At 44.8% G+C, this 24315-nt stretch overlaps 1 protein-coding gene across 3 annotated transcripts in view; it reads left to right on the plus strand.

Moving 5' to 3' along the window:
• The window catches only part of KHDRBS3 (KH RNA binding domain containing, signal transduction associated 3), a 738992-nt gene that overhangs the window by 239536 nt on the left and 475141 nt on the right, over positions 1-24315 (plus strand). For all 3 annotated transcript variants that reach the window (XR_003854946.1, XR_003854947.1, XM_029592068.1), the window contains exon 4: positions 19298-19444. Coding sequence is in view for 1 of the 3 variants with exons in the window: in XM_029592068.1 (XP_029447928.1) it covers positions 19298-19444 (147 nt within the window). In the remaining 2 variants the exon portion in view is untranslated. The remainder of the gene's footprint in view (positions 1-19297; positions 19445-24315) is intronic.

A 24315-nucleotide genomic window follows, 5' to 3' on the forward strand; every position in this document is an offset into this window, starting at 1 on the left:
CACAGGGTTACCACCTCAATTTCACAACTCTTCCTACAGACTCCCCGCCTCTACAAACATGGAGTCTTCCCAATCATTCTGCTCTTTTAGAGCACGAAGTATCCCTTCTCCTACAATCAAATGCTATAGAACCCGTTCCTCCCTTACAACAAGGACTGGGATTCTATTCCAGGTACTTCATGATCCCAAAAAAGTCAGGGGGCCTTCGTCCCATCCTCGACCTGCGGGCTCTCAACAAGTACCTTCTCAGGGAGAAGTTCAAGATGGTAACCCTGGGTTTGCTTCTCCCCCTGTTGCGAAGAGGGGACTGGCTATGCTCCCTAGACCTAAGAGACGCATATACCCACATTGCGATTACACAATCTCATCGCAAATACCTGCGTTTTCTGGTAGGCCAAAACCATTACCAGTACCGAGTACTACCTTTCGGCCTAGCATCCGCACCACGAGTCTTCACCAAATGCCTCGTGGTAGTGGCAGCATTCCTCAGGAAGGAAAGGGTCCACGTCTACCCCTACCTGGACGATTGGCTAATCAGGGCACCAACCCAACAGATTGCTCAATCCTCCCTAACATTGACAATTCACACTCTCCTTTCCTTAGGATTTCTTGTCAATTACGAGAAATCTTGCTTAGTCCCATCTCAAACCTTATCCTTCATTGGGGCAGACTTGGACACCTTACAGGCAAAAGCCTTCCTTCCTCATCAACGAGTCCAAACCCTTGTGTCCCTAGCTCGCCAGCTGCAGTCTCAACACACAGCAACAGCTCGCCAGTTCCTCGTTCTACTGGGACACATGGCCTCCTCGGTTCAAGTAACTCCCATGGCCCGTCTGGCCATGAGACTTACACACTGGACTCTAAGACACCAATGGATTCAAGCTCTTCAGCCTCTGTCCTCCATTGTCACAATCACAAACGCATTACGTCTGTCTCTTGCCTGGTGGACACATCCAGTCAACCTTCTACACGGCTTACCCTTTCTTCCACCAGATGCCCAGGTAATCCTCACCACCGATGCTTCCAAGATTGGGTGGGGAGCCCATGTCGACAATCTACAGACTCAAGGAGTCTGGTCTCGAGAGGAAGCCAAACACCAGATAAATTTCCTGGAGCTACGAGCAATACGCTACACTCTCCGGACCTTTCAAGATTACTTATCACATCAAATAATATTAATCCAGACAGACAACCAGGTGGCCATGTGGTACATAAACAAGCAGGGAGGCACAGGCTCCTTCCTTCTGTGTCAGGAAGCTGTGCAGATTTGGGCAGAAGCTCTCTCCCTCTCCATGTACCTCAAGGCCACCTATCTGCCGGGAGTAGACAATGTATTGGCAGACCGGCTAAGCCGTGTCTTCCAACCACACGAGTGGTCACTCAATCCTCTAGTAGCGACCTCTCTCTTTCTCAGGTGGGGTCACCCCCACATAGACCTCTTTGCGTCCCCTCAGAACCACAAAGTGGACAATTACTGCTCTCTCATTCGGTCTCACCTCTCTCGGCCGAGGGATGTGTTCTCCCTCAAATGGACAACCGGTCTGTTTTATGCATTCCCTCCACTTCCTCTTCTGTCGAGGTCTCTCGTGAAGCTACGTCAGGACAGGGGAACTATGATCCTGATCGCACCGCACTGGCCACGCCAAGTGTGGTTTCCCATACTCCAGGATCTCTCCATCCGCAGGCACGTTCCTCTGGGAACGGACCCGCATCTGCTCACTCAAAACGACGGATGCCTCCTCCATCCCAACCTCCAAGCCTTGTCCCTGACGGCATGGATGTTGAAAGGTTAGTCCTTCAGCCATTCAACCTTTCAGATTCAGTTTCTCGGGTCCTGATAGCTTCACGAAAACCTTCCACAAGAAAATCTTACTCATACAAATGGAAAAGGTACACATCATGGTGCACTTCTCAGTCCCTTGATCCCCTTTCCTGTCCAATCTCTAAATTCTTGGACTATTTATGGCATCTATCAGAATCAGGTCTAAAGACCTCTTCCATTAGAATGCATGTCAGTGCGGTAGCCGCCTTCCATAAAGGTATCGGGGGTGTCCCTATCTCAGTACAGCCCCTGGTAACACACTTTCTTAAAGGATTACTCCATTTGAAGCCGCCTTTACGTCCTCTGGCCCCATCTTGGGACCTTAATCTGGTTCTTGGTCGCCTGATGAAGCCGCCTTTCGAACCTCTCCATTCATGTGACCTAAAATATCTCACATGGAAAGTGTTATTCCTTTTGGCTATCACTTCAGCTCGCAGGGTTAGTGAATTACAGGCCCTAGTTACCTATTCGCCTTACACTAAGCTCCTGCAAGACAGGGCGGTACTCCGCACACCCTAAATTTTTACCTAAGGTAGTTTCGTAGTTTCATATCAATCAATCCATCATACTACCTATCTTTTTTCCCAGGCCCCACTCCAACTCCGGGGAACAGACTCTGCATACCCTAGACCAGTGGTTCTCAACCTTTTTTTGGCCGAGACACACCTGACAAATGGTTCTCATATGCGTGACACACTGAACATGTGACCATCACGGGGCTAAGTGTAAAAATGCACTCTGCATCCACAGGAATTTCCTCAACCCTCAGCAATGAGTGCAGAGCAGATCTAGGGCATAACCCGTACAACTCACCATACAAAAAAAAGATATTCTGGTTCTGATGACATCTCAGTAAAAGCAAAAGAAACTCCCTTTACTACCAGGCACAATAGCCTTCCTTATGAAAAGACAGTAATTTACCACTAATGCATATCCTATTGAGAAAACACATCAAATAAGATTGATACAAATGCCTACATGCTAGTAAAATACCTCACCTCGGTCACACACCCAGAACTGACCTTCACCAAGTACAGAAAAAACACAAATTATAAATATGGAGACAGAAACTGGAATGGAAAACCAAAAAAGCCACTCTGCATACAGTGCGAACCTGGAGAAATGGAAAGAGAAATATAGCACCTAACAGACTCAGGATTTGCAATAATGCACACAAACTAACCTGCACAAAGTTACACCTGTATTACGGAACACACGCAAACAGTAACAACCCTATCTAAGAAATACAACTATTAAACCAGGCCCTAAACACTAAAACATTTCCTATTGGGAAAACAGAATAAGCCAAGCTGCTACAGAGCCCCACACTGAAATCATTGTAAAGTTATACCAAAAATGTTACAAAGCAGCTGCTGAACAAAATAATATTCAATTAAATACTCATAAAAATTATTAAAACATGTCCAAATATCAATAAAATATTTCAAAACAGCAGACATCGCATAATACCCAATAATTAAAATGGCAGTCAATCAAGAAAAATAAATTTAAAAAGCCACCTTTACTTACCTTCTCCAGCAACTCTCCTACTCCTTTCCCTTCCAGGCCAATAGCACTAACCAGAAGCAGCAAGGGCTGCTGAAGCTCTGTCCTCAATCTTCTTCCTTAGCACCCACAACCAGTCACTCACAACACACACACCCCCAATTAGACCCCACGACCAATCTCGGTCTCTTTCACACCAGTCATCTTCCTGACCAGTTTCTCTCTCTCACACAGAAACACATCACCTCCCTGACCAGTCTCGCTCTCTCAATCACACTCATGTTCTCTTATATACAAGCTCTCAATCACACACAAAAGCTCTTACACCCATTCACACCAGCTCTCACCCAGGCTTCCATTCACACCCCTACACACAAGCTCTCACCCAAGCACCCATTCACACCCAATGACACAAGCTCTCACCCAGGTACCCATTCACACCCACAGACACAAGCTCTCACCCAGGCATCCATTCACACCCTCAGACACAAGCTCTCACCCAGGCATCCATTCACACCCACAGACACAAGCTCTCACCCAGGCATCCATTCACACCCACAGACACAAGCTCTCACCCAGGCATCCATTCACACCCACAGACACAAGCTCTCACCCAGACATCCATTCACACCCACAGACACAAGCTCTCACCCAGGCCCCCATTCACACACAAGCTCTCACCCAGGCCCCCATTCACACACAGACACACAAGCTCTCACCAAAAATAACTTCTTCCTTCATTGCAGGGATGGGCTCCGGTTCCGCCGTTGCTTTAATCCGGCGGGCCTTCTTTTTTCGGCGCCACAGGGATGGGCGCCTCAGTCAGAGGTCGGGTTTTCCTCTTCACCGCTACGGGGCTGGGCTCCCGTAGCGGCCTTGCACCGTCGGGGTCGGGTTTTTTCTTCACCGCTACGGGGCTGGGCTCCCGTAGCGGCCTTGCACCGTCGGGGTCGGGTTTTCTCTTCACCGCTACGGGGTTGGGCTCCCGTAGCGGCCTTGCACCGTCGGGGTCGGGTTTTCTCTTCACCGCTACGGGGCTGGGATCCCGTAGCGGCCTTGCACCGTCGGGGTCGGGTTTTCTCTTCACCGCTACGGGGCTGGGCTCCCGTAGCGGCCTTGCACCGTCGGGGGTCGGGTTTTCTCTTCACCGCTACGGGGCTGGGCTCCCGTAGCGGCCTTGCACCGTCGGGGTCGGGTTTTCTCTTCACCGCTACGGGGCTGGGCTCCCGTAGCGGCCTTGCACCGTCGGGGTCGGGTTTTTTCTTCACCGCTACGGGGTTGGGCTCCCGTAGCGGCCTTGCACCGTCGGGGTCGGGTTTTCCTCTTCACCGCTACGGGGTTGGGCTCCCGTAGCGGCCTTGCACCGTCGGGGTCGGGTTTTCCTCTTCACCGCTACGGGGATGGGCTCCCGTAGCGGCCTTGCACCGTCGGGGTCGGGTTTTCCTCTTCACCGCTATGGGGATGGGCTCCCGTAGCGGCCTTGCTTCGTCGGGGTCCTACACTGCTATTCCTCCCACCCCACTCCCGGGCAGTGCCATGCCTGCCTCACCGGCCAATCAAAGGCTTCCTCCCTTCTTCCTACTCCCACTGGCAGGTGGCAGGGAGGAGGCTTCCGATTGGCCTGCGCGGGGGAAGGCAATATGAAGGAGGCTTCCCATTGGGCAGTGGGGGTAGGAAGAAAGGAGGCTTTCAATTGGACCGCGGGGGCTGGAAAAAGGGAGAAGGAAAGTACAATGGGGCAGTGGGACACCGGGAGACGCGACACACCTGCCGGTGTTTGGCGACACACTAGTGTGTCGCGACACACCAGTTGAGAAGCCCTGCCCTAGACTGTAAACGAGCTCTAGCTTTTTATCTAGACCGTACAGTTTCTCACAGGAAGAGCACTCAATTATTCGTCTCTTTCCATCCTAACAAGTTAGGACAACCTGTGGGTAAGCAGGCTCTTTCCTCCTGGTTGGCGGACTGCATCTCTTTTTGCTATCAACAAGCTGGCATTCCTTTTCAAGACCGTGTAAAAGCACACTCTGTGAGGGCCATGGCGACTTCAGTAGCACACCTTCGATCGGTGCCGCTTCCTGATATCTGCAAAGCTGCAACCTGGAGTTCTCTCCATACATTTGCAGCCCACTATTGTTTGGATAAAGCTGGAAGACAGGATTCCATCTTCGGCCAATCTGTCTTGCGTAACCTTTTTCCAACTTGAAGTACCAACACCCTTCCACCTTCCCGGTAGGGTGCGGATGCCCTTACCAAATTCTACCCCAGTCGTTGTGCCTGTTGCACGCCGTTGGGTACATTTGGTGCAAGTCAGGACATCCTCAGCTCGGTACTCACCCATTTGTGAGGACAACCATCCTGCTTGTCCTGTGAGAAAGCAAATGTTGCTTACCTGATGTAACAGGTGTTCTCACAGGACAGCAGGATGTTAGTCCTCACGAAACCCGCCCGCCACCCTGCGGTGTTGGGTTCGTTTTATTTTTATTTTTTCGGCACTACCTGTAGCTTTGAAAATCAGACTGAAGGGAGACCCCTGCTGGCTGCAGGGTTGGTGCCGTGCTGGGCATGCCCAGTAGGTGCCAGTCAAAGTTTCTGAAACTTTGACAGAAGTTTTCCGTGGTGGGCTCCATCCTCGATGTCACCCATTTGTGAGGACTAACATCCTGCTGTCCTGTGAGAACACCTGTTACATCAGGTAAGCAACATTTGCTATTTCCGCCCTGGAGGCGACTGTTCTGTTCCTTGTAAACCGGTGCGATATGTATTCTTTACAGGAACATCGGTATATAAAAATTAAATAAATAATAAATAAATAAATATTTTAGCCAAAAGATCTTCATTCAAAGATTGGAAGAAGGATCCAACAGAAGAAAATAGTATAAAACATAAGTGTTGGCTAGTTAAATGTAAGACATTAATAAGACCTGGCTAAGAGAGAATTTGAAAAGAAGTTGGCCTTAGAAAAAGATTTACATATGACTGAGGCAGAGTGCATGCAAATCTCTCTCGTGCATATTCATTAGGGATATCCTGAAAACCCGACCGGTTTGCGGCCCTCAAGGACTGGAATTGCCTATCCCTGGTTTAATGGAACAAAGTCAGCATGACTTTACCCAAGGCAAGTCTTGCCTCTCAAATCTGCTTCACTTTTTTGAAGGGGTTAATAAACATGTAGATAAAGGTGAACTGGATTATTATATTTGGATTTTCAGAAGGCATTTGACAAAGTTCCTCATGAGAGGCTTCTAGGAAAAGTAAAAAGTCATGGGATCGGTGGCGATGTCCTTTTGTGGATTACGAACTGGTTAAAAGACAGAAAACAGAGAATAGGATTAAATGGACAATTTTCTCAGTGGAGGGGGGTGGACAGTGGAGTGCCTCAGGGATCTGTACTGGGACCCGTGATTTTCAATATATTTTATAAATGATCTGGAAAGGAATATAACGAGTGAGGTAATCAAATCTGCAGATGATACAAAATTATTCAGAGTAGTTAAATCACAAGCGGATTGTGTTAAATTGGAGGAGGACCTTGTGAGACTGGAAAATTGGGTATCCAAATGGCAGATGAAATTTATTGTGGATAATTGCAAGGTGATGCATATAGGGAAAAATAATCCATGCTATAGTTACACAATCTTAGGTTCCATATTATGAGCTACCACCCAGGAAAGAGATCTAGGCATCATATAGAAACATAGAAACATAGAAATGACGGCAGAAGAAGACCAAATGGCCCATCCAATCTGCCCAGCAAGCTTCACACATTTTTTTCTCATACTTATCTGTTTCTCTTAGCTCTTTGGTTCTATTTCCCTTCCACCCCCACCATTAATGTAGAGAGCAGTGATGGAGCTGCATCCAAGTGAAATATCAAGCTTGATTAGTTAGGGGTAGTAGGGGAAGTAATCGCTGCAATAAGCAAGCTACACCCATGCTTATTTGTTTTACCCAGACTATGTTATTCAGCCCTTATTGGTTGTTTTTCTTCTCCCCTGCCGTTGAAGCAGGGAGCTATGCTGGATATACGTGTAGTATCAGTTTTTCTTCTCCCCTGCCGTTGAAGCAGAGAGCTATGCTGGATATGCATTGAAAGTGAAGTATCAGGCTTATTTGGTTTGGGGTAGTAACCGCCGTAACAAGCCAGCTACTCCCCATTTTGTGAGTGTGAATCCTTTTTTCCACATTTCCTCTTGCTGTTGTAGCTTAGAGCGATGTTGGAGTCACAGTAACCATGTGTATGTTTATTGAATAAGGGTATTATATCCAGGCAGTAGCCGTCATTCTGGCGAGCATCTCACTCTTTATTGACGGCCTCTTGATTTTATGGATCCACAGTGTTTATCCCACGCCCCTTTGAAGTCCTTCACAGTTCTGGTCTTCACCACTTCCTTCGGAAGGGCATTCCAGGCATCTACCACCCTCTCCATGAAGAAATACTTCCTGACATTGGTTCTGAATCTTCCTCCCTGGAGCTTCAAATCGTGACCCCTGGTTCTGCTGATTTTTTTCCTACGAAAAAGGTTTGTCGTTGTCTTTGGATCATTAAAACCTTTCAAGTGTCTGAAAGTCTGTATCATATCACCTCTGCTCGTCCTTTCCTCCAGGGTGTACATATTTAGATTCTTCAATCTCTCCTCATAAGTCATTTGATGAAGACCTTCCACCTTTTTGGTCGCCCTTCTCTGGACCGCCTCCATCTTGTCTCTGACTCTTCGGAGATACGGTCTCCAGAACTGAACACAATACTCCAGGTGAGGTCTCACCAAGGACCTGTACAAGGGGATAATCACTTCCCTTTTCTTACTCGATATTCCTCTCTCTATGCAGCCCAGCATTCTTCTGGCTTTAGCTATCGCCTTGTCACATTGTTTCACCGACTTCAGATCATTAGACACCATCACCCCAAGGTCTCTCTCCTGCTCCGTGCACGTCAACCTTTCTCCCACCATCGAATACAGTTCATTTGGATTTCCACTCTCCATATGCATGACTCTGCACTTCTTGGCATTGAATGTCGGCTGCCATATCTTCGACCACTCTTCCATATTCCTTAAATCCCGTCTCATTCTCTCCACTCCTTCCGGCGTGTCCACTCTGTTGCAGATCTTAGTGTCATCCTCAAAAAGACATACCTTACCTTCTATCCCTTCCGCAATGTCGCTCACAAAGATATTGAAAAGGACCGGTCCCAACACCGATCCCTGTGGTACACCGCTTAAAACCGCTCTCTCTTCAGAGAGAGTTCCATTTACCATCACACATTGTCTTCTGTCCGTCAACCAGTTTGCAATCCAGGCCACCACCTCGGCACTCACTCCTAAGCTTCTCATTTTATTCACCAGTCTCCTGTGCGGGACAGTGTCAAAAGCTTTGCTGAAATCCAAGTAGATGACATCGAGTGCTCTTCCTTGATCCAATTCCTTGGTTACCCAGTCAAAAAGGTCAATCAGATTTGTCTGACAGGATCTTCCAATGGTGAATCCATGCTGCCTCTGGTCCAGCAATTCTCCCAACTGTAGATAGTTCACTATTCTCTCTTTCAACAGTGACTCCATTACTTTTCCCACCACTGAAGTGAGGCTAACTGGTCTTTAGTTACCAGCCTCTTCTCTGTTCCCACTCTTGTGAAGCGGGACCACCACCGCTCTCCTCCAATCATTCGGCACCACTCCCGTTTCTAGGGATCTATTGAACAGGTCACACAGCGGACCCGCCAGCACATCTCTGAGCTCCCTCAGTATTCTGGGATGAACTTCATCAGGCCCCATAGCTTTGTCCACTTTCAGTTTCACCAGCTCTTCCCATACATTTTCTACTGTAAATGGAGTTACATCTACTCCATTCCCCTCCAGTTTCTTGTTAACTAGTGACGGTCCTTCTCCAGGGTCCTCTTTAGTGAACACAGAACTGAAGTATTCATTTAATATTTCTGCCATTTCTTCGTCTCTCTCCACACATTGATCCTTTCCAACTTTCAATTTCACTATACTACTTTGAACTTTTCTCTTTTCACTGATGTATCTGAAAAATGTTTTGTCACCTCTCTTTACCTCCTTGGCCATCCTCTCTTCTGCTTGACTTTTTGCTCTCTTGATTAATTTCTTCGTCTCCCTCAGTTCTACCAGATATTCTTCTTTGTGCTCCTCTCTTTGGGATCTTTTGTATTTCTTGAACGCTGTTCTTTTAGCCTTTATTTTGTCAGCCACCTCCTTTGAGAACCAGATAGGTTTCATTTTTCTTTTGCTTTTCTTTACTTTTCTAACATATAGATTAGTTGACTTGGCAATTGCTCCTTTTAGATTGGTCCACTGTTGATCCACATCTCTCACATTCTCCCAGCCTTTTAGTTCTTCCTCCAGGTACTTCCCCATTTCATCAGAGTTTGTGTTTTTGAACTGCAGAACTCGGGTTTTTGTGCTTCTTTTCTGTATCATAGTGGATAAGGTATTGAAATCATCGGTTCAGTGTGCTGCGGCAGTCAAAAAAGCAAACAGAATTTAGGGATTATTAGAAAGGGAATGGTGAATAATACGCAAAATGTCATAATGCCTCTGTATCGTTCTATGGTGAGATCGCACCTTGAATACTGTGTACAATTCTGGACGCCACATCCTAAAAAAGATATAGTTGCGATGGAGAAGGTACAGAGAAGGGTGACCAAAATGATAAAGGTGATGGAACGGCTCCCCTATGAGGAAGGAATAAAGAGGTTAGGACTCTTCAGCTTGGAGAAGAGACAGCTGAGGTGGGATGTGATAGAGGTGTTTAAAATCATGAGAAGTCTAGAACGGGTAAATGTGAATCGGTTATTTACTCTTTTGGATAATACAGGGTGGCTCCAATAACTGGTATTGGAGGTGGGCTACTTTTCCATGGGCCACCTTGTAGAAGGACTAGGGGCCACTCCATGAAGCTAGCATGTAGCACATTTAAAACTAATCAGAAAGTTCTTTTTCATTCAATGCACAGTTAAACTCTGGAATTTGTTGCCAGGGGATGTTAGTGTAGCTGGGTTTAAAAAAGGTTTGATAAGTTCTTGGAGGAGAAGTGCATTACCTGCTGTTAATCAAGTTGACTTAGAAAATAGCCATTGCTATTACTAGCATCAGTAGCCTGGGATAGACTTAGCTTTTGGGTACTTGCCAGGTTCTTATAGCCTGGATTGGCCACTGTTGGAAACAAGATACTGGGCTTGATGGACCTTTGGTCTGATCCAGTATGGCATGTTCTTATGTTCTTAACTTCTAATGTTGCTCCTGCTGCAAATTCAAGGTGTCACGGTTATCATGAGTGTTACATGTATTGCTTGGTGCTAGTGCATGATGTCTGTGTTTTCAGCTTCAAGATGTCACTTAAAGCCATCAAGCTCCAGTAATGAAACCTTCTGTACATCATTGGCATATAAGAAAATTCTGGTCTCTTTATTTTCTTGTTGTATGTTTCAACTTTGAAGGGTCTAAGAGCTTCACTAAGTGCTAGTGATGTATTGAGGGAATCTCTTCTTGCCGTGATGTCAAGATCGATAAATGAGCACAATAGTAGTGAGCACGCACACTCTTGACACTTGGTGACCAAAAAGGGGTTTAAGGCTTCAAGTCACAGTTCTTAACATTGGAGAGACCCGGCAAAATTGACGTTTATCATTTTTAATGCAAAGATCAGAGAACAGATTTTGGATAACTGTCCAGTGCCCTGCTGTGACAAGAGAATAGATCATCCTCCTTAGTTCAAATTCTGCCACCACAGTCTCCAATGTTTATCAGTAGCAATCATTTCTTACCCCTGTTCCTTTTGAAGACGACATCTCAATGAGCACACTCAAGTGTTGGCTTTGGAACTTTTTGTGAAAGTTGGACAATAGGATGTGCAAGATCCTCAATTGGCACTTAAAGGCTAAAGATGGCCTTTTAGATCATGTGAGAATTGTTAATTCCTTCCTATGTAAAGGGCATTTTCCTGTGCAATGTAAGCAAATTGTTGTTATGACCGTCGGTCGCGGCCAACCCAGCTCACGTCATGTCTTGCCTAGCTCTCCGCTCCACGTAAGCTCCTGGCTGTGCCTTGCCGAAACCGCTGCGTTCCTCCTAGCTTTCAGGACTCTACGTGGCAGCTGAGATGCTGCCGACCTACTCTCTGACTCAGGCTCTCCCTAAGTGCGCGAGTGTGCCACCTGGCCTCCCTTTAAGGACCCTATGGCGGGAACTCCAGGGGTGTCCCTGGATGATGACATCACAAGTCTGAGATATTTAAGCTCCTCCTTTGTCCTATGCTAACCGACTTGGCAACGAGTTCCCTGAACTCCTGTGGTGCTTGTACCAGTCTCCGGACCTATGGTTCCTGCCTTGGATCCCTGCTCTTCAACTTGGACTCTGGCTTTGGATACCTGCTCCTCGGGAGGGCCTGCTCTGCACTTCTCTTCTGGGACTTTGTCCTGCACTGCCCTGCTCCTCGGGGTAGTCTCAGCGTTACCACACCGGAGTTCCTGCTCTATGCTTCCCTGCTCTGCGGGGTAGCCTCAGCGTTACCACACCAGAGTTCCTGTCTCTATGCTTCCCCGTTCCTTGGTGGTGCCTCAGTGTACCACACTGGCGCTCCTATCTCTATGCTTCCCTGGTCCTCGGGGTAGCCTCAGTGTTACCACACCGGAGTTTCTGTCTCTACGCTTCCCCACTCCTCTGCAACGCCCCTGCTGTCTTCCAGAATTTGATGAACGATGTCTTCAGGAATATGTTATACCAATGTGTTGTGGTGTATGTCAATGACATGTTAGTATTCTCCAAAGACCTACAAAGCCACTGCCACGATGTCTCCCGTGTCCTCCAGTGCTTACGAGACAATCAACTCTATTCCAAGCTCGAAAAGTGTTCTTTCGAGCAGGAGACCGTTCTCTTCCTCGGCTACGTAGTTTCCAGTCAATGATTCAGAATGGACCCTCAGAAGTTGAAAACATTTGCGATTGGCCTCAGCCTACGGGCCTCCACTCTTTACAGAAATTTTTTGGCTTTGTCAATTACTATATCATTACTCCACTCTGACCACACCACTCACTGCCATGACTTTCAAGGGGGCTAATCCTTCCCATTGGAGCGCCACAACAAGCAAACTACTCCCACGCTTATTTGTGAATGCAAATCCTTTGTCCCACATTTCCTCTTGCCGTTGAAACATAGAGCAATGTTGGAGTCGCATTAACCGTGTGAATGTTTATTGAATAAGGGTATTAATCACCAAGTAGTAGCCGTCATTCCCGCAAGCCTCCCCCATGCCTCTTCTCTTCATTCACATCCTGAAGACTTTATCAATCCACAGTGTTTATCCCACGCCCCTTTGAAATCCTTCATGGTTTGTCTTCACCACTTCATCTGAAAGGGCATTCCAGGCATCCACCATCCTCTCCATGATGAAATACTTCCTGACATTGGTTCTGAGTCTTCCTCCCTGGAGTTTTAAATCGTGACCCCTGGTTCTGCTGATTTTTTTTTGCAATGGAAAAGGTTTGTCATTGACTTTGGATTATTAAAATCTTTCAAGTATCTGAAGGTCTGTATCATATCACCCCTACTCCTCCTTTCCCCCAGGGTATACACATTTAGATTCTTCAATCTCTCCTCATAAAGCATTTGATGAAGACCATAAACCTTTTTGGTCGCTCTTCTCTGGACCACCTCCATCCTGTCTCTGTCCCTTCGGAGATATGGTCTCCAGAACTGAGCATAGTACTCCAGGTGAGGCCTCACCAAGGGACCTGTACAAGGGGATAATCACTTCCCTTTTCTTACTTGATATTCCTCTCTCTGTGCAGCCCAGCATTTTTCTGGCTTTAGCTATCACCTTGTCACATTGTTTTGCTGACTTCAGATCATTAGACACTATCACCCCAAGGTCTCTCTCCTGCTCCATGCACATCAGCCCTTCACCCCCCATCGAATACATTTCTTTCAGATTTCCACACTCCATATGTATGACTCTGCACTTCTTGGCATTGAATCTCAGCTGCCATATCTTCGACCAGTCTTCCATCTTCCTTAAATCCCGTTTCATTCTCTCCACTCCTTCCGGCGTGTCCACTCTATTGCAGATCTTAGTATCATCCACAAATAGACAAACCTTACCTTCTATCCCGTCCGCGATGTCGCTCAAGAAGATATTGAACAGGACTGTCCCAACAACGACCCTTGCAGCACTCTGCTCATCACTGCTCTCTTTTCCAAGTAAGTTCCATTTACCATCACACATTGTCTTCTATTCTTCAACCAGTTTATCGAGGCCACTACCTTGGCACTCACTCCCAAGCTTCTCATTTTATTTACTAGCCTCCTGTGCGGGATTGTATCAAAATCTTTGCTAAAATCCAAGTGGATGACATCGAGTGCTCTTCCACGATCCAATTCCTTAGTCACCTAATCAAAAAAGTCTATCAGATTCGTCTGAGAGGACCTTCCCTTGGTGAAACCATGCTGCCTCTGGTCCAGCAATTCTGCTGCTTGTAGATAATGGGTCAGATCGTCAGTCCATCAAGCCCAGCTTCCTGATTCCAGCAGTGGCCAATCCTGGTTACAAGTACCTGCCAAATATCCAAACAATAAGTAGATCCCAGGCTACTAATGCCAGTAAAAGCAGTGTCCATTCCCTAAGCCATCTTGAGTAATAGCAGTTAATGGACTTCTCTTCCAGGAACTTAGCAAACCTTTTTTAAACCCAGTTACGCTAAGTACCCTAACAACATCCTTTGGCAGCACATTCCAGAGCTTAATTGTGCGTTGAATGAAAAATAATTTTCTCATCTGTTTTAAATGTGCTACTTTCTAATTTCATGAGTGCCCCATAGTCATTTTCTAATCCAGATGAGTAAATAACCGATTCACATTTAGCCATTTTAGACCTCTCTTGGATTTTTTTTTTAATTTTATCTTTATTAATTTTTAACAACTTACAAAGCATCCACTTTGTCATGAAACATGGTTCAAACAATTGAGGAAATCCATTTTTACCAAATCCTCAAAACACAAATCAATATCAATTGTAATAAACCCTTTAGACCCCTATAACCTGGGGGGTAGAGTACATGCAAGCTTAAAGGAGAATACAGGCAATATTTTATCAAAAGAAAAAGGCGACTTTATAATAACCGGTCAATATTAATAGATGATTTACCCACTGCTCTTTTGCAGGGACACCTTTTTTGCTTCAATAAAGCTCTTGAGCTGGTAGGGTTGCAAAAATATATAGTTATTTCCTTCAAATTTTACTACGCATTTACAGGGGAATCTTAAAAAGAATGATGCCCCTACTGCTAGCGCTTCAGATTTTAAAGCTAAAAAGTTTTTTTTTCACCTGCGTTGCTTTAGTTAAAATAAGGATAAATCCTCACATTTGCTCCCATAAATGTAGCTTGAGTCTTTTTAAAGTAGGCACGCATAACTCTTCCTAGATCAGATTCATTAAAGAAAGATATTAATAGAGTTGTTCTTTCTTCTGTTTCAGGTATAGATGTTTCAAAAAAAAGTTGTCAAATTTTCTAAAACATTAGGAGCCATTTATGTTTGTTGGTTGGTACGAATAGGTAGAAAATATACCTTATCCAGGGGTGGAGATTGTTCAGGGGAAATTTCCAATACCTCCAGAAAATATCGTTTGATAATCATTCTCGGCAATTCTCCAATCACCCTGGGGAAATTAAGTACCCTCAAATTCAAATGCCTCATTACGTTTTCCATATTTTCAAGTCTTCTATTCATGAGACCACAGTCATGTATTATTGTTGCCTGTACCTGCTTAACTTGCTTTATTTCTGTATCCATATTTTGTAATTTCACAGAGATATCCTGTTTTTGCTCTTGAAAACTTGTATTTAATATGTCCATTTGGTGCGACAGCGATCCAGTTTTTCTTGAACGGTCCTCAAGAGCCTTAACCAAAGCAGACGAAAGATTCCATAATGAATCTAACGTTACCACGTCTGGTTTAACGATATTCAAAGTAGCTTCGGGTAGAGGGGGAGGGCACAACACAAATCTCTCACCTCCTATACTCCTCTGGTCTCCTCCTTCCTCCGAATCCTGCACTCCGACGCCATTCTCTCCGTGATCTATGGAGGTCTGTGCTGGGCTTCTCCTCTCTGCCGCTCCCTCAAGCTGGAAGACGCTATCCACCTCGGGACTCGCTTCCAGCCGCGGTGTTGAGGTCCCACGCACTGCCGGAGGCAATCGTTCGTCAAGGGGGCTAAGGGATACTCCTTCCGAGGTCGGGTCACAGTCTCCTTCCGGTGTCCTGGCAGCCGGACCTCTTAGCTCCAAGTTTACCAGTTTAAAGGCTCATTGCTCGATGGTTCGCTGCCCCGAGGTAGCCACCGAAGCCGAGGGATAGTTTCTGGGTCTCCCCTTTCTTTTCGGAGGCATTTGAAATTGGTAAGAAATATTTTTTATCAGAAACGCTGGAGCAGGTAGTGAATGCACAAATGTTCAAGCCGCCATCTTGACTCCACCCCCACCTCTCTTGATTTTATTGATCTCTATTGTATCCCCTCTCAGCCATCTGTTCTCCAAGCTGAACAGCTCAGACCTCTTTAGCCTTTCCTCATAGGGGAGCCGTTCCATCTCTTTTATCAATTCGGTCACCCTTCGCTCTACCTTCTCCAGTGCAACTATATCTTTTTTTGAAATGAGGTGATCAGAATTGTACTCGGTACTCAAGATTGGTCTCACCAAGGAGCGATGGAGGCATTATGACATTTTCCATTTTATCCAACATTCCCTTCCTAATAATTCCTAACATCCTGTTTGCTTTTTTGACTGCTGCAGCACACTGAGCCAGTAATTTCAATGTATTGTTCAGTATGACACCTAGATCTTTTTCCTGAGTGGTAGCTCCTAATATGGAACCTAACATCATGTAATTAAAGCATGGTTTATTTTTCCCTATATGCATCAGCTTGCACTTATCCATATTAAATTTCATCTGCCATTTGGACGTCCAATCTTCCAGTCTTGCAAGGTGGTCCTGGAATTTATCTTAATTCACATGTGATTTAACTACTCTGAATGATTTTGTCATTTGCAAATTTGATCACCTCGCTCGTTGGATCCCTTTCCAGATCATTTATAAATATATTGAAAAGCACCAGTCCAAGAACAGATCCTTGAGGCTTTCTACTGTTTACCATTTTCCATTGTAAGAACTGACCATGTATTCCTACTGTTTCCTGTCTTTTACCTAGTTTGCAATCCATGAAAGGATATCGCCACCTATCCCATGAGTTTTTACTTTTCCTAGACATTTCTCATGAGGGACTTTGTCAAATGCCGTCTGAAAATCCAAATACACTACATCTACCAGTTCACCTTTATCCACATGTTTATTAACCCTTTCAAAGAAATGTAACAGATTTGTGCGGCAAGACTTCCTTTGGATGAATTCCTGCTGGCTGTGTTCCATTAAACCATGTTATAAGAGCATAAGAAATTGCCATGCTGGGTCAGACCAAGGGTCCATCAAGCCCAGCATACTGTTTCCATCAGAGGCCGAACCTGGCAAGTACCGGTCTTTCTATATGCTTTTTGATTTTGATCTTTAGAATAGTTTCCACTATTTTTCCTGGCACTGAAGTCAGGCTCACTGGTGTATATTTTTCCTGGATCACCCCTCGAGCCCTTTTTAAATATTGGGCCTACATTGGCCACCCTCCAATCTTCAGGTACAATGGACAATTTTAATGATAGAATGCAAATTTTTACTAATAGATATGAAACATCATTCTTGATTTCTTTCAGAAACTTGGTGCATACTGTCCATTCCAGGTGATTTACTACTCTTTACTTTGTCAATCTGGCCTACTACATTTTCCAGGTTCACCTATTTTTGGTTTAGTTCATCTGAATCATTACCTCGAAACTGTCTCCAGAACTTGTATCTCCACAACATCCTCATTATTAAACACACAAGCAGAAAATTAATTTAGTCTCTCCGTGATGGCGTTATCTTTCTTAAGAGCATGCTTAACCCCTCAGTCATCTAATGGTCCAACTGACTCCTCCTCAGGTTTCCTGCTTCAGATATATTTAAAGTCTTTATTATGAGTTTTTTGCCTCTATGGCCAACTTCATTTCAAGTACTTTCTCAGCCTATCTTATCAATATTTTACACTTAACTTGACAATACTTATGCTTTTTCCTATTTTCTTCAGATAGATCCAATTTTTGAAGGATATTTTTTGGCTAAAATAGCTTTTTTCACCTCACTGTTTAACCATGCCAGTAATTGCTTGGCCTTCCTTCCACCTTTCTTAATGAGTGGAATACATCTTTATTGTGCTTCTAAGATGGTATTTTTAAGCAATGTCTTCTCCTGTTATACAATTTTAACCTTTGCAGCTGCACCTTTCGTAAATCCTTTTCAAAATTACCTCCTTAGTGTTTCTCCAGTTCAGCATCTTTGTATTTCTGATATTTATGAAAGAATTTATTAGGCAGTTTGCTGGCCAATATAATGGCAACCATCCAGATCCCTTCTTCTGTTTCTTTCACATGCTGCTTGTATATTTTCTACATATCTCAGAGTCTGCGATCAGAACAAACTGTCAGTGTACACCTATGTGCAATTGGAACATGTGATTATTATATAGAAGGAAGGCTCATTTCTGAACAACCCTTATTTGTAAAGTTTGTATAAGGGTTAGTTCATTTGAAACTTCCTGTCAAGCCACCAGCAGTGTTGTGGAACATCAGTGTGGATTTAATAAAGCTGATAAAAGCTCCTTTTGAGCCTCTGAACTATTGTGGGCTGAAATACTCCACCTGGAAATCCAGTATATTGGCGGCAGTAGCTTCTACTTGCAGAATCGGAGAACTCCAAGCTCTAGTTACTTATCTACCTGCTTTTATGTCTGAAATTTATGTCTGAAGTTATGAGGCCACTTTAATCAGCTGGCCTTCCAACATATTCTTCAAGCCAAATGCCAAAGGTAAATGAACTTTGCATACCTTGGTTTGTAGAGAGCTTCTACCTTCTATCTGGAGTTGACGAAAGACCTTTGAAAGTCCACCCAACTTTTCTTTTAACCTCCTTGAACCTGGGATTGCTGTTTTGAAGAGAAGATAGCCTAATTGGATAGGAAACTGCATATCCTTTACTTATGCAAGAGGTAGGAAAACTATGGCTCATGGGACTTTCAGCCATTCTGAGTGAGGACAATTTTCAGACAGCTGATTAACCTGGGCAAAATGCGTTTTAGCTGCATAAATTGCTTTGAAAATTGTGGAATGGAATGTATATAATGGGGCAGTGTTCTAAGGGATTTCCGTGGGTAAACAGATGTTTTCCTGTGGAAAAGCCCCAGTTGAAAATTTCCACCTCCATCTCCCCCCTTTCCCATATGTGGGTAAATGTACATGTGCTTGAGGGTGAGTTTGATGTAGGTCCCCTCAACTACGTACAAGGATTGTACTTTGAAGTCCTCCACGTCTGCTTTAGTTCGTGTATTTTACCCTGCGTTCTTTGCAGGTGCAAGTATAAAGGCCCCTCATGGCACCGAGCTACTGCCAGATTTTTAAAGGGATGCACCATGGGTAGTATGAAATTTGCTCTCAATACTTTGATAGTATTTCCTGCATTTGTAATTCTTTGGTTTAGAATTATATCTATTTTAAGGTTAATAAATAAATAGTAGCTAGTTTTATAAGCATTTGCTAGGTAACATTTCTGGAAATCTACCTATGTTGAGATATATAGATTTGTCTTTGATCAGATACTAGACAGACCATTATATATTCTGATTTTATTCATAGTCAGAGAGTAGACAATACTAGATGAATTGTTTTCAACCTGTTTCACAATAATTGCAATCCATGTTGAGTATTATTTATATAGATGACAAAACAAGCATTTTTTTAAACTTTCAAATGTTGTAGCTAAATGTTTTTACTGTTTTGAACATCCTGAAAATGGACTCTTTGTTTATATATTTCCCAGGAAGAAGAGCTGAGAAAGAGTGGAGAAGCAAAGTACTTTCATTTACATGATGACCTACATGTTCTTATTGAAGTATTTGCCCCTCCAGCAGAGGCGTATGCAAGAATGGGACACGCATTGGAAGAAATAAAGAAATTTCTCATTCCAGTTAGTATTTTTGTTCTGCTAATAATTTCCATTGTTACATTATTTTAATTTGTACTTATCAATTGTTTGTATTCAATAAGAAATCTTTAGAAATGGTCTGGAAGAGCAAGTTTGCTTACCATAAATGGTGTTTTCCGTAGATAGCAGATGAATTAGCCATGCTGTCTGGGTACGTCCTCCATGCCACTAGGAGGCAGAGCTCTCAAAGTAGAAAACTTCACTTTGATTGTGAAGTGCGCCTGCTTGCATGACCCTGAGCTACCTCAAGTCTCCTCAGTCTGTATCAAAGCGAGATGAAATGTAAAGTAGCAAACTGTCCAGGGAGGCGGGAGGATCAGCATGGCTAATTCATCTATCTATGGAAAACACCGTTTACGGTAAGCAAACTTGCTCTTTTCAAGTAGATAAGCAGCATGAATTAGCCATGCTGTCTGGGAGTCCCCAGCTTAGTACTGAGTATATATAGCCCATATCCTGTGTCCCTGATGCACCCAGGAAAATCTGCTCAAGGTTTTGACCATAGGCGGACAGTTTTATGATGGTGCTATCCTAGTGCAGTAGATAACACTGGAATCGTTTTTGTTCCGTGTGTGTTATCCGTAGTATGCTGGTAAGCAGTAGCTAGAGGTTGCTGGAGGTTGTGATGTAAGTACCAAGGAAGGTTAGTCATGGAGATGGTCCCTTAAAGTAGTACAGTATGGACATGGTTTATAAAATAGGTAGTTAACCGGGTTTTGAATGCTGCTGACAGCAGAGAAGAAAGCAGTTCGAGATTCAAGTCAAGAGAGTCATTGAAGATAGGTGATCTTGGGTATTCAGGTTAAAGAAGACGGAGAGCTGTGGCGCTCTGTAATTAAAGAATTGTAATTGTGGGGTTGTAAGAAACAAATGTTTGAGTACAAATTACTGTATGGAAGGATAGCTTGCCATGGTAGGCTCGAGGACTTTGGGCAATCTCTGGGCAGTGGATTGGATGATGTAGAAGCCAACAAGCACCTGTGTGCAATGGGCGGGATTCCCATACAGTGTAATCCTGTCCTGGTCAGCCCGATAAGGGTTGCAGTGTATAATTTGCCTGGCTGAGTTGGAGGCGACCGAAAGGCTGCATTTAGGCGACGGATATGGGTGAGAAGTGTGAAGGGCACCTTTGGTGGGAGCATGAATGAGCTATATCTCATTGAGTGTGCCCCATGGAATTATAGGCAGTTGGGCTGCAATTGGAAACGCAAGATCCCCTACACGAACTTGGAGGCTGAGTGGGCAGAGAGCAGACACAGAGTAAGATTTGCCCTGCCGAAGTCAGAGGGCTCCGGGAAAAGAGGTGGAAGAGGACTGGAGATGGTCTGATGAAACGGCGCTGATAGCAAAAAACACACAAAGGTGTAGTGTCTTTTTTTTTTTTTTTTTGGCGAAGGAGAGTGCATTCTGCAAGGAGAGCAGAAGAACTGAAAGCTCAGGTGTGCACTTGGATCTGGGTTCTGAGTCATGAAATTGTAACGGAATAAGCGGTATAGAAATTACTGCTTGGGCGAGAAGGTGTTGGAGGTTTTCCTCAAGTGATCGGTAGTCAACGATAACCGCTATAGGGAGGCATATTATGACTATGGTATAACCTGAAAAATTAGGTATGTACAATTTGCCATGTAGAGCTGAATACTCTTGGAAGGATGGTAATTGGAGAACTTTCTCAGTGTATGAGGACTGTGTCCAGTGAGAGAGGATGGGCAGTGACGGCAAAGTAGATCGAGTGGGTTTGTGCTGCTAATATGCGAAGAGGTCGAGAAGGGAAAAGAAGAAACATTTAGTGTTTTTTTTTAAATAAAAAATAAATAAAAACAAGTTTGCTTACCATAAACGTTGTTTCCGTAGATAGCAGGATGAATTAGCCATGCTGTCCTGGGATCTGTCAATCAGGGAGGCGGAGCTTGATAAGCAGAGGTTAGTTTTTTGTTCCCTCTGCGGCTGCGCGTGTGTTCCCGCGCAGGAAGTAACAGATTCTCCTCAGTCTGTGATTAAGCAGTAGATGGTAAGAGTGTAAAATGGTGATTGCCAGGGAGGAGGGTGGGTCAGCATGTCTAATTCATCCTGCTATCTACGGAAACAACGTTTACGGTAAGCAAACTTGTTTTTTCCCGTTGATAGCAGGGCTGAATTAGCCATGCTGTCCTGGGAGTCGCAAGCTCCCGATCACGTTCGGATCTATTCTGTCACTGGAACGTGATATAAAGATTGTGGCAATCACTTGGAATGAGATGGTACAGATTGTAGGATTGCTTGTCCTATCTTTGTATCCGTAGTCGCCTGCTGGTCAAGGCAGTAATGTGATGTGAAGGTATGGAGAGATGTCCATGTAGCTGCCTTACAGATGTGTATTAGTTGTATGTTTCTAAGTTGTGCCCACGAAGTCGTTAGGGCACAAACCTGATGAGCTTTGGGTTTCTGCGAAAGAGGTAAGTCTTTTTTGCCGTAGCAGAATTGGATGCTTTGGACTATCCAGCTCGATATGGTACGTTTCGTGACCGGTAGACCCGGTGCTTTGGGGTCAAATGAAACAAATAGTTGCGACGGACGTGATGGGGAGTTCGTTCTATTCCTATAATATGCTAGCGCCCTTTTACAGTCGAGGGTGTGAAGTAGTCTTTCCCGCTCATTGGCATGTGGTTTTGGAAAAAATGTTGGAAGTTCAATATTTTGGTTAAGATGGAAGTGAGAGATTACCTTTGGTAAGAAAGATGGATGCATCCTAAGCACTACCTTTTGATGAAAAAACTGTAAACACGGTTCATAATGTACCAGTGCTTGTAATTCACTGACCCGTCTAGCCGAGGTGACCGCTACCAAAAAGTACCACTTTCTATGTCAGATATTTTATGTGTGCTGACTCCATCGGTTCAAAGGGGGGAAGCATCAGTTGTTCCAAGACGGAGTTGATATTCCAAGGAACTGCCAGCTTTGTGACGGGAGGTCTAAGGTGCAACAGTCCTTTGATGAAACGAGAGAGGGTTGGATGAGTAGATATTGGAACCTCATTGTACGGCCTATGATAGGCTGCAATGGCACTGAGGTGAACACGAATGGAAGATGTGGCTAATCCCTGTTCATATAGTGTATGTAAATAATCTATTAAGTGTTCCGGTGGACAATCCAGTGGTGATATGTGCTTGGATGTGCACCACCTGGAATAACGTTGCCACTTGTAATTGTAATTCTTTCTAGTGGAGGGTTTCCTAGACTCCAATAGTATGAGTTGCGCGTGGTGAGATATGTTTTGTTCCGTTAGTAACAGCCGGTCAACCTCCACGCTGTCAAGTGGAGGGATGAGTGCAACGGGTGTAGAAGAGTTCCGTGTTCCTGAAGTAGAAGATCTGGTCGATTCGGAAGACGGATTGGTGTGTCGCTGGATAAGTGAAGGAGGTAACTGTACCATGGTTGTCGAGGCCAGGCCGGGGCGATAAAAATCATTTGAGCTCTGTCCGTTATGCACTTCTGAATTGTTCTAGTGATCAAAGGTATGGGAGGAAAGGCATATAGAAGACCTTTTGACCATGGAATTAGGAACACATCCTGCGCCAGTCGGATCTTGCTGGGTCTTATGGAACAGAAACTCGGAACTTGTTTGTTGAGTTCCGTTGCAAATAGGTCGATTGATGGCGTTCCCCATCTGTGGAAGAGACTGAGTGTTACTTCTGGATTGAGGGACCATTCGTGGGGATGGAAGATGCGACTTAACTTGTCCGCTCTTGTATTTGCGATGCCCGGTAGGTAAGTGGCTTGTAGGTGTATGCAATGCTGGTGTGCATGTTGGAAAATGATTAGCGTTTCCTTGTACAGGGGCCAGGAACCCGATCCCCCTTGTTTGTTGATGTAGAACATCGCTACTTGATTGTCTGTGTATACCATGACTCTGCAGCCCTGCAGAAATTCCTGAAAGGCCTGTAGAGCATTGCGAATTGCTCGGAGTTCCAGCAAGTTGATTTGTAATTTCTGTTCCGCCAAGGTCCAGAGACCTTGTGTCTCGTGAACCTCTAGATGTGCTCCCCAACCCTTCCGTGATGCATCGGTAGTTAGGACTGAATTGTTGATGGGCGGACGGAACAATGCTCCCTTCGTTAGTGTGGACCGATGGAGCCACCAAGCGATGTCCTTTTTCATTTCTGTTGTCAGAACTACTGGTTGTGTGAGTGGTTGTATGTGCTGCTTCCATTGGCGCTTCAATCCCCACTGTAGGCGTCTCATGTGTAGCTTGGTATTTGGAACCAGGAAATTGGCTGCTGCCATATGACCCAAAACTACTAGCACTTGTCGTGCGGAGGTTGTCTGTTGTGTCTGCAAGCGTTGTAGGAGCTGTTTCAATTGTATTTGTCCACTGGGAGATAGGCTCTGGATTGTCTGGTATTCAGATAAGCTTCTATGAATTGTAGTTGTTGTGTCGGTTGTAGTTGAGATTTTTGGAAATTGACTACTAACCCCAACTGTTGCAGACATTGCAGGATCTGGTGGAGCTGGTGCAGTAGTAGCTCCCGAGTCGGGGCTACTATTAGCCAGTCGTCTAGATAAGGGAAGATTTTCATCCCCTGTTGTCTGAGATGAGCCACCACCACTACCATGCACTTGGTGAACACTCTGGGTGCAGCTGATAATCCAAAGGGGAGTACCCTGTATTGGTAATGTTGGTGCCTGTAGCGAAAGCATAGGTACCGCCAAGAGGAGGGGTGGATTGGAATGTGAGTATATGCATTCTTCAGGTCGATTGAACACATCCAGTCGTTGGGTTGCAGTAGTGGCAGAATCTATTTCAAGGACACCATCTTGAATTTTTCCCTGATCAGGAATTTGTTGAGTTCCCGAAGATCTAGAATTTTTGGGAATCA

This window comes from Rhinatrema bivittatum, chromosome 2 (genome assembly GCF_901001135.1).
Source record: "Rhinatrema bivittatum chromosome 2, aRhiBiv1.1, whole genome shotgun sequence".
In the NCBI taxonomy this organism is placed as follows: Eukaryota; Metazoa; Chordata; class Amphibia; order Gymnophiona; family Rhinatrematidae; genus Rhinatrema; species Rhinatrema bivittatum.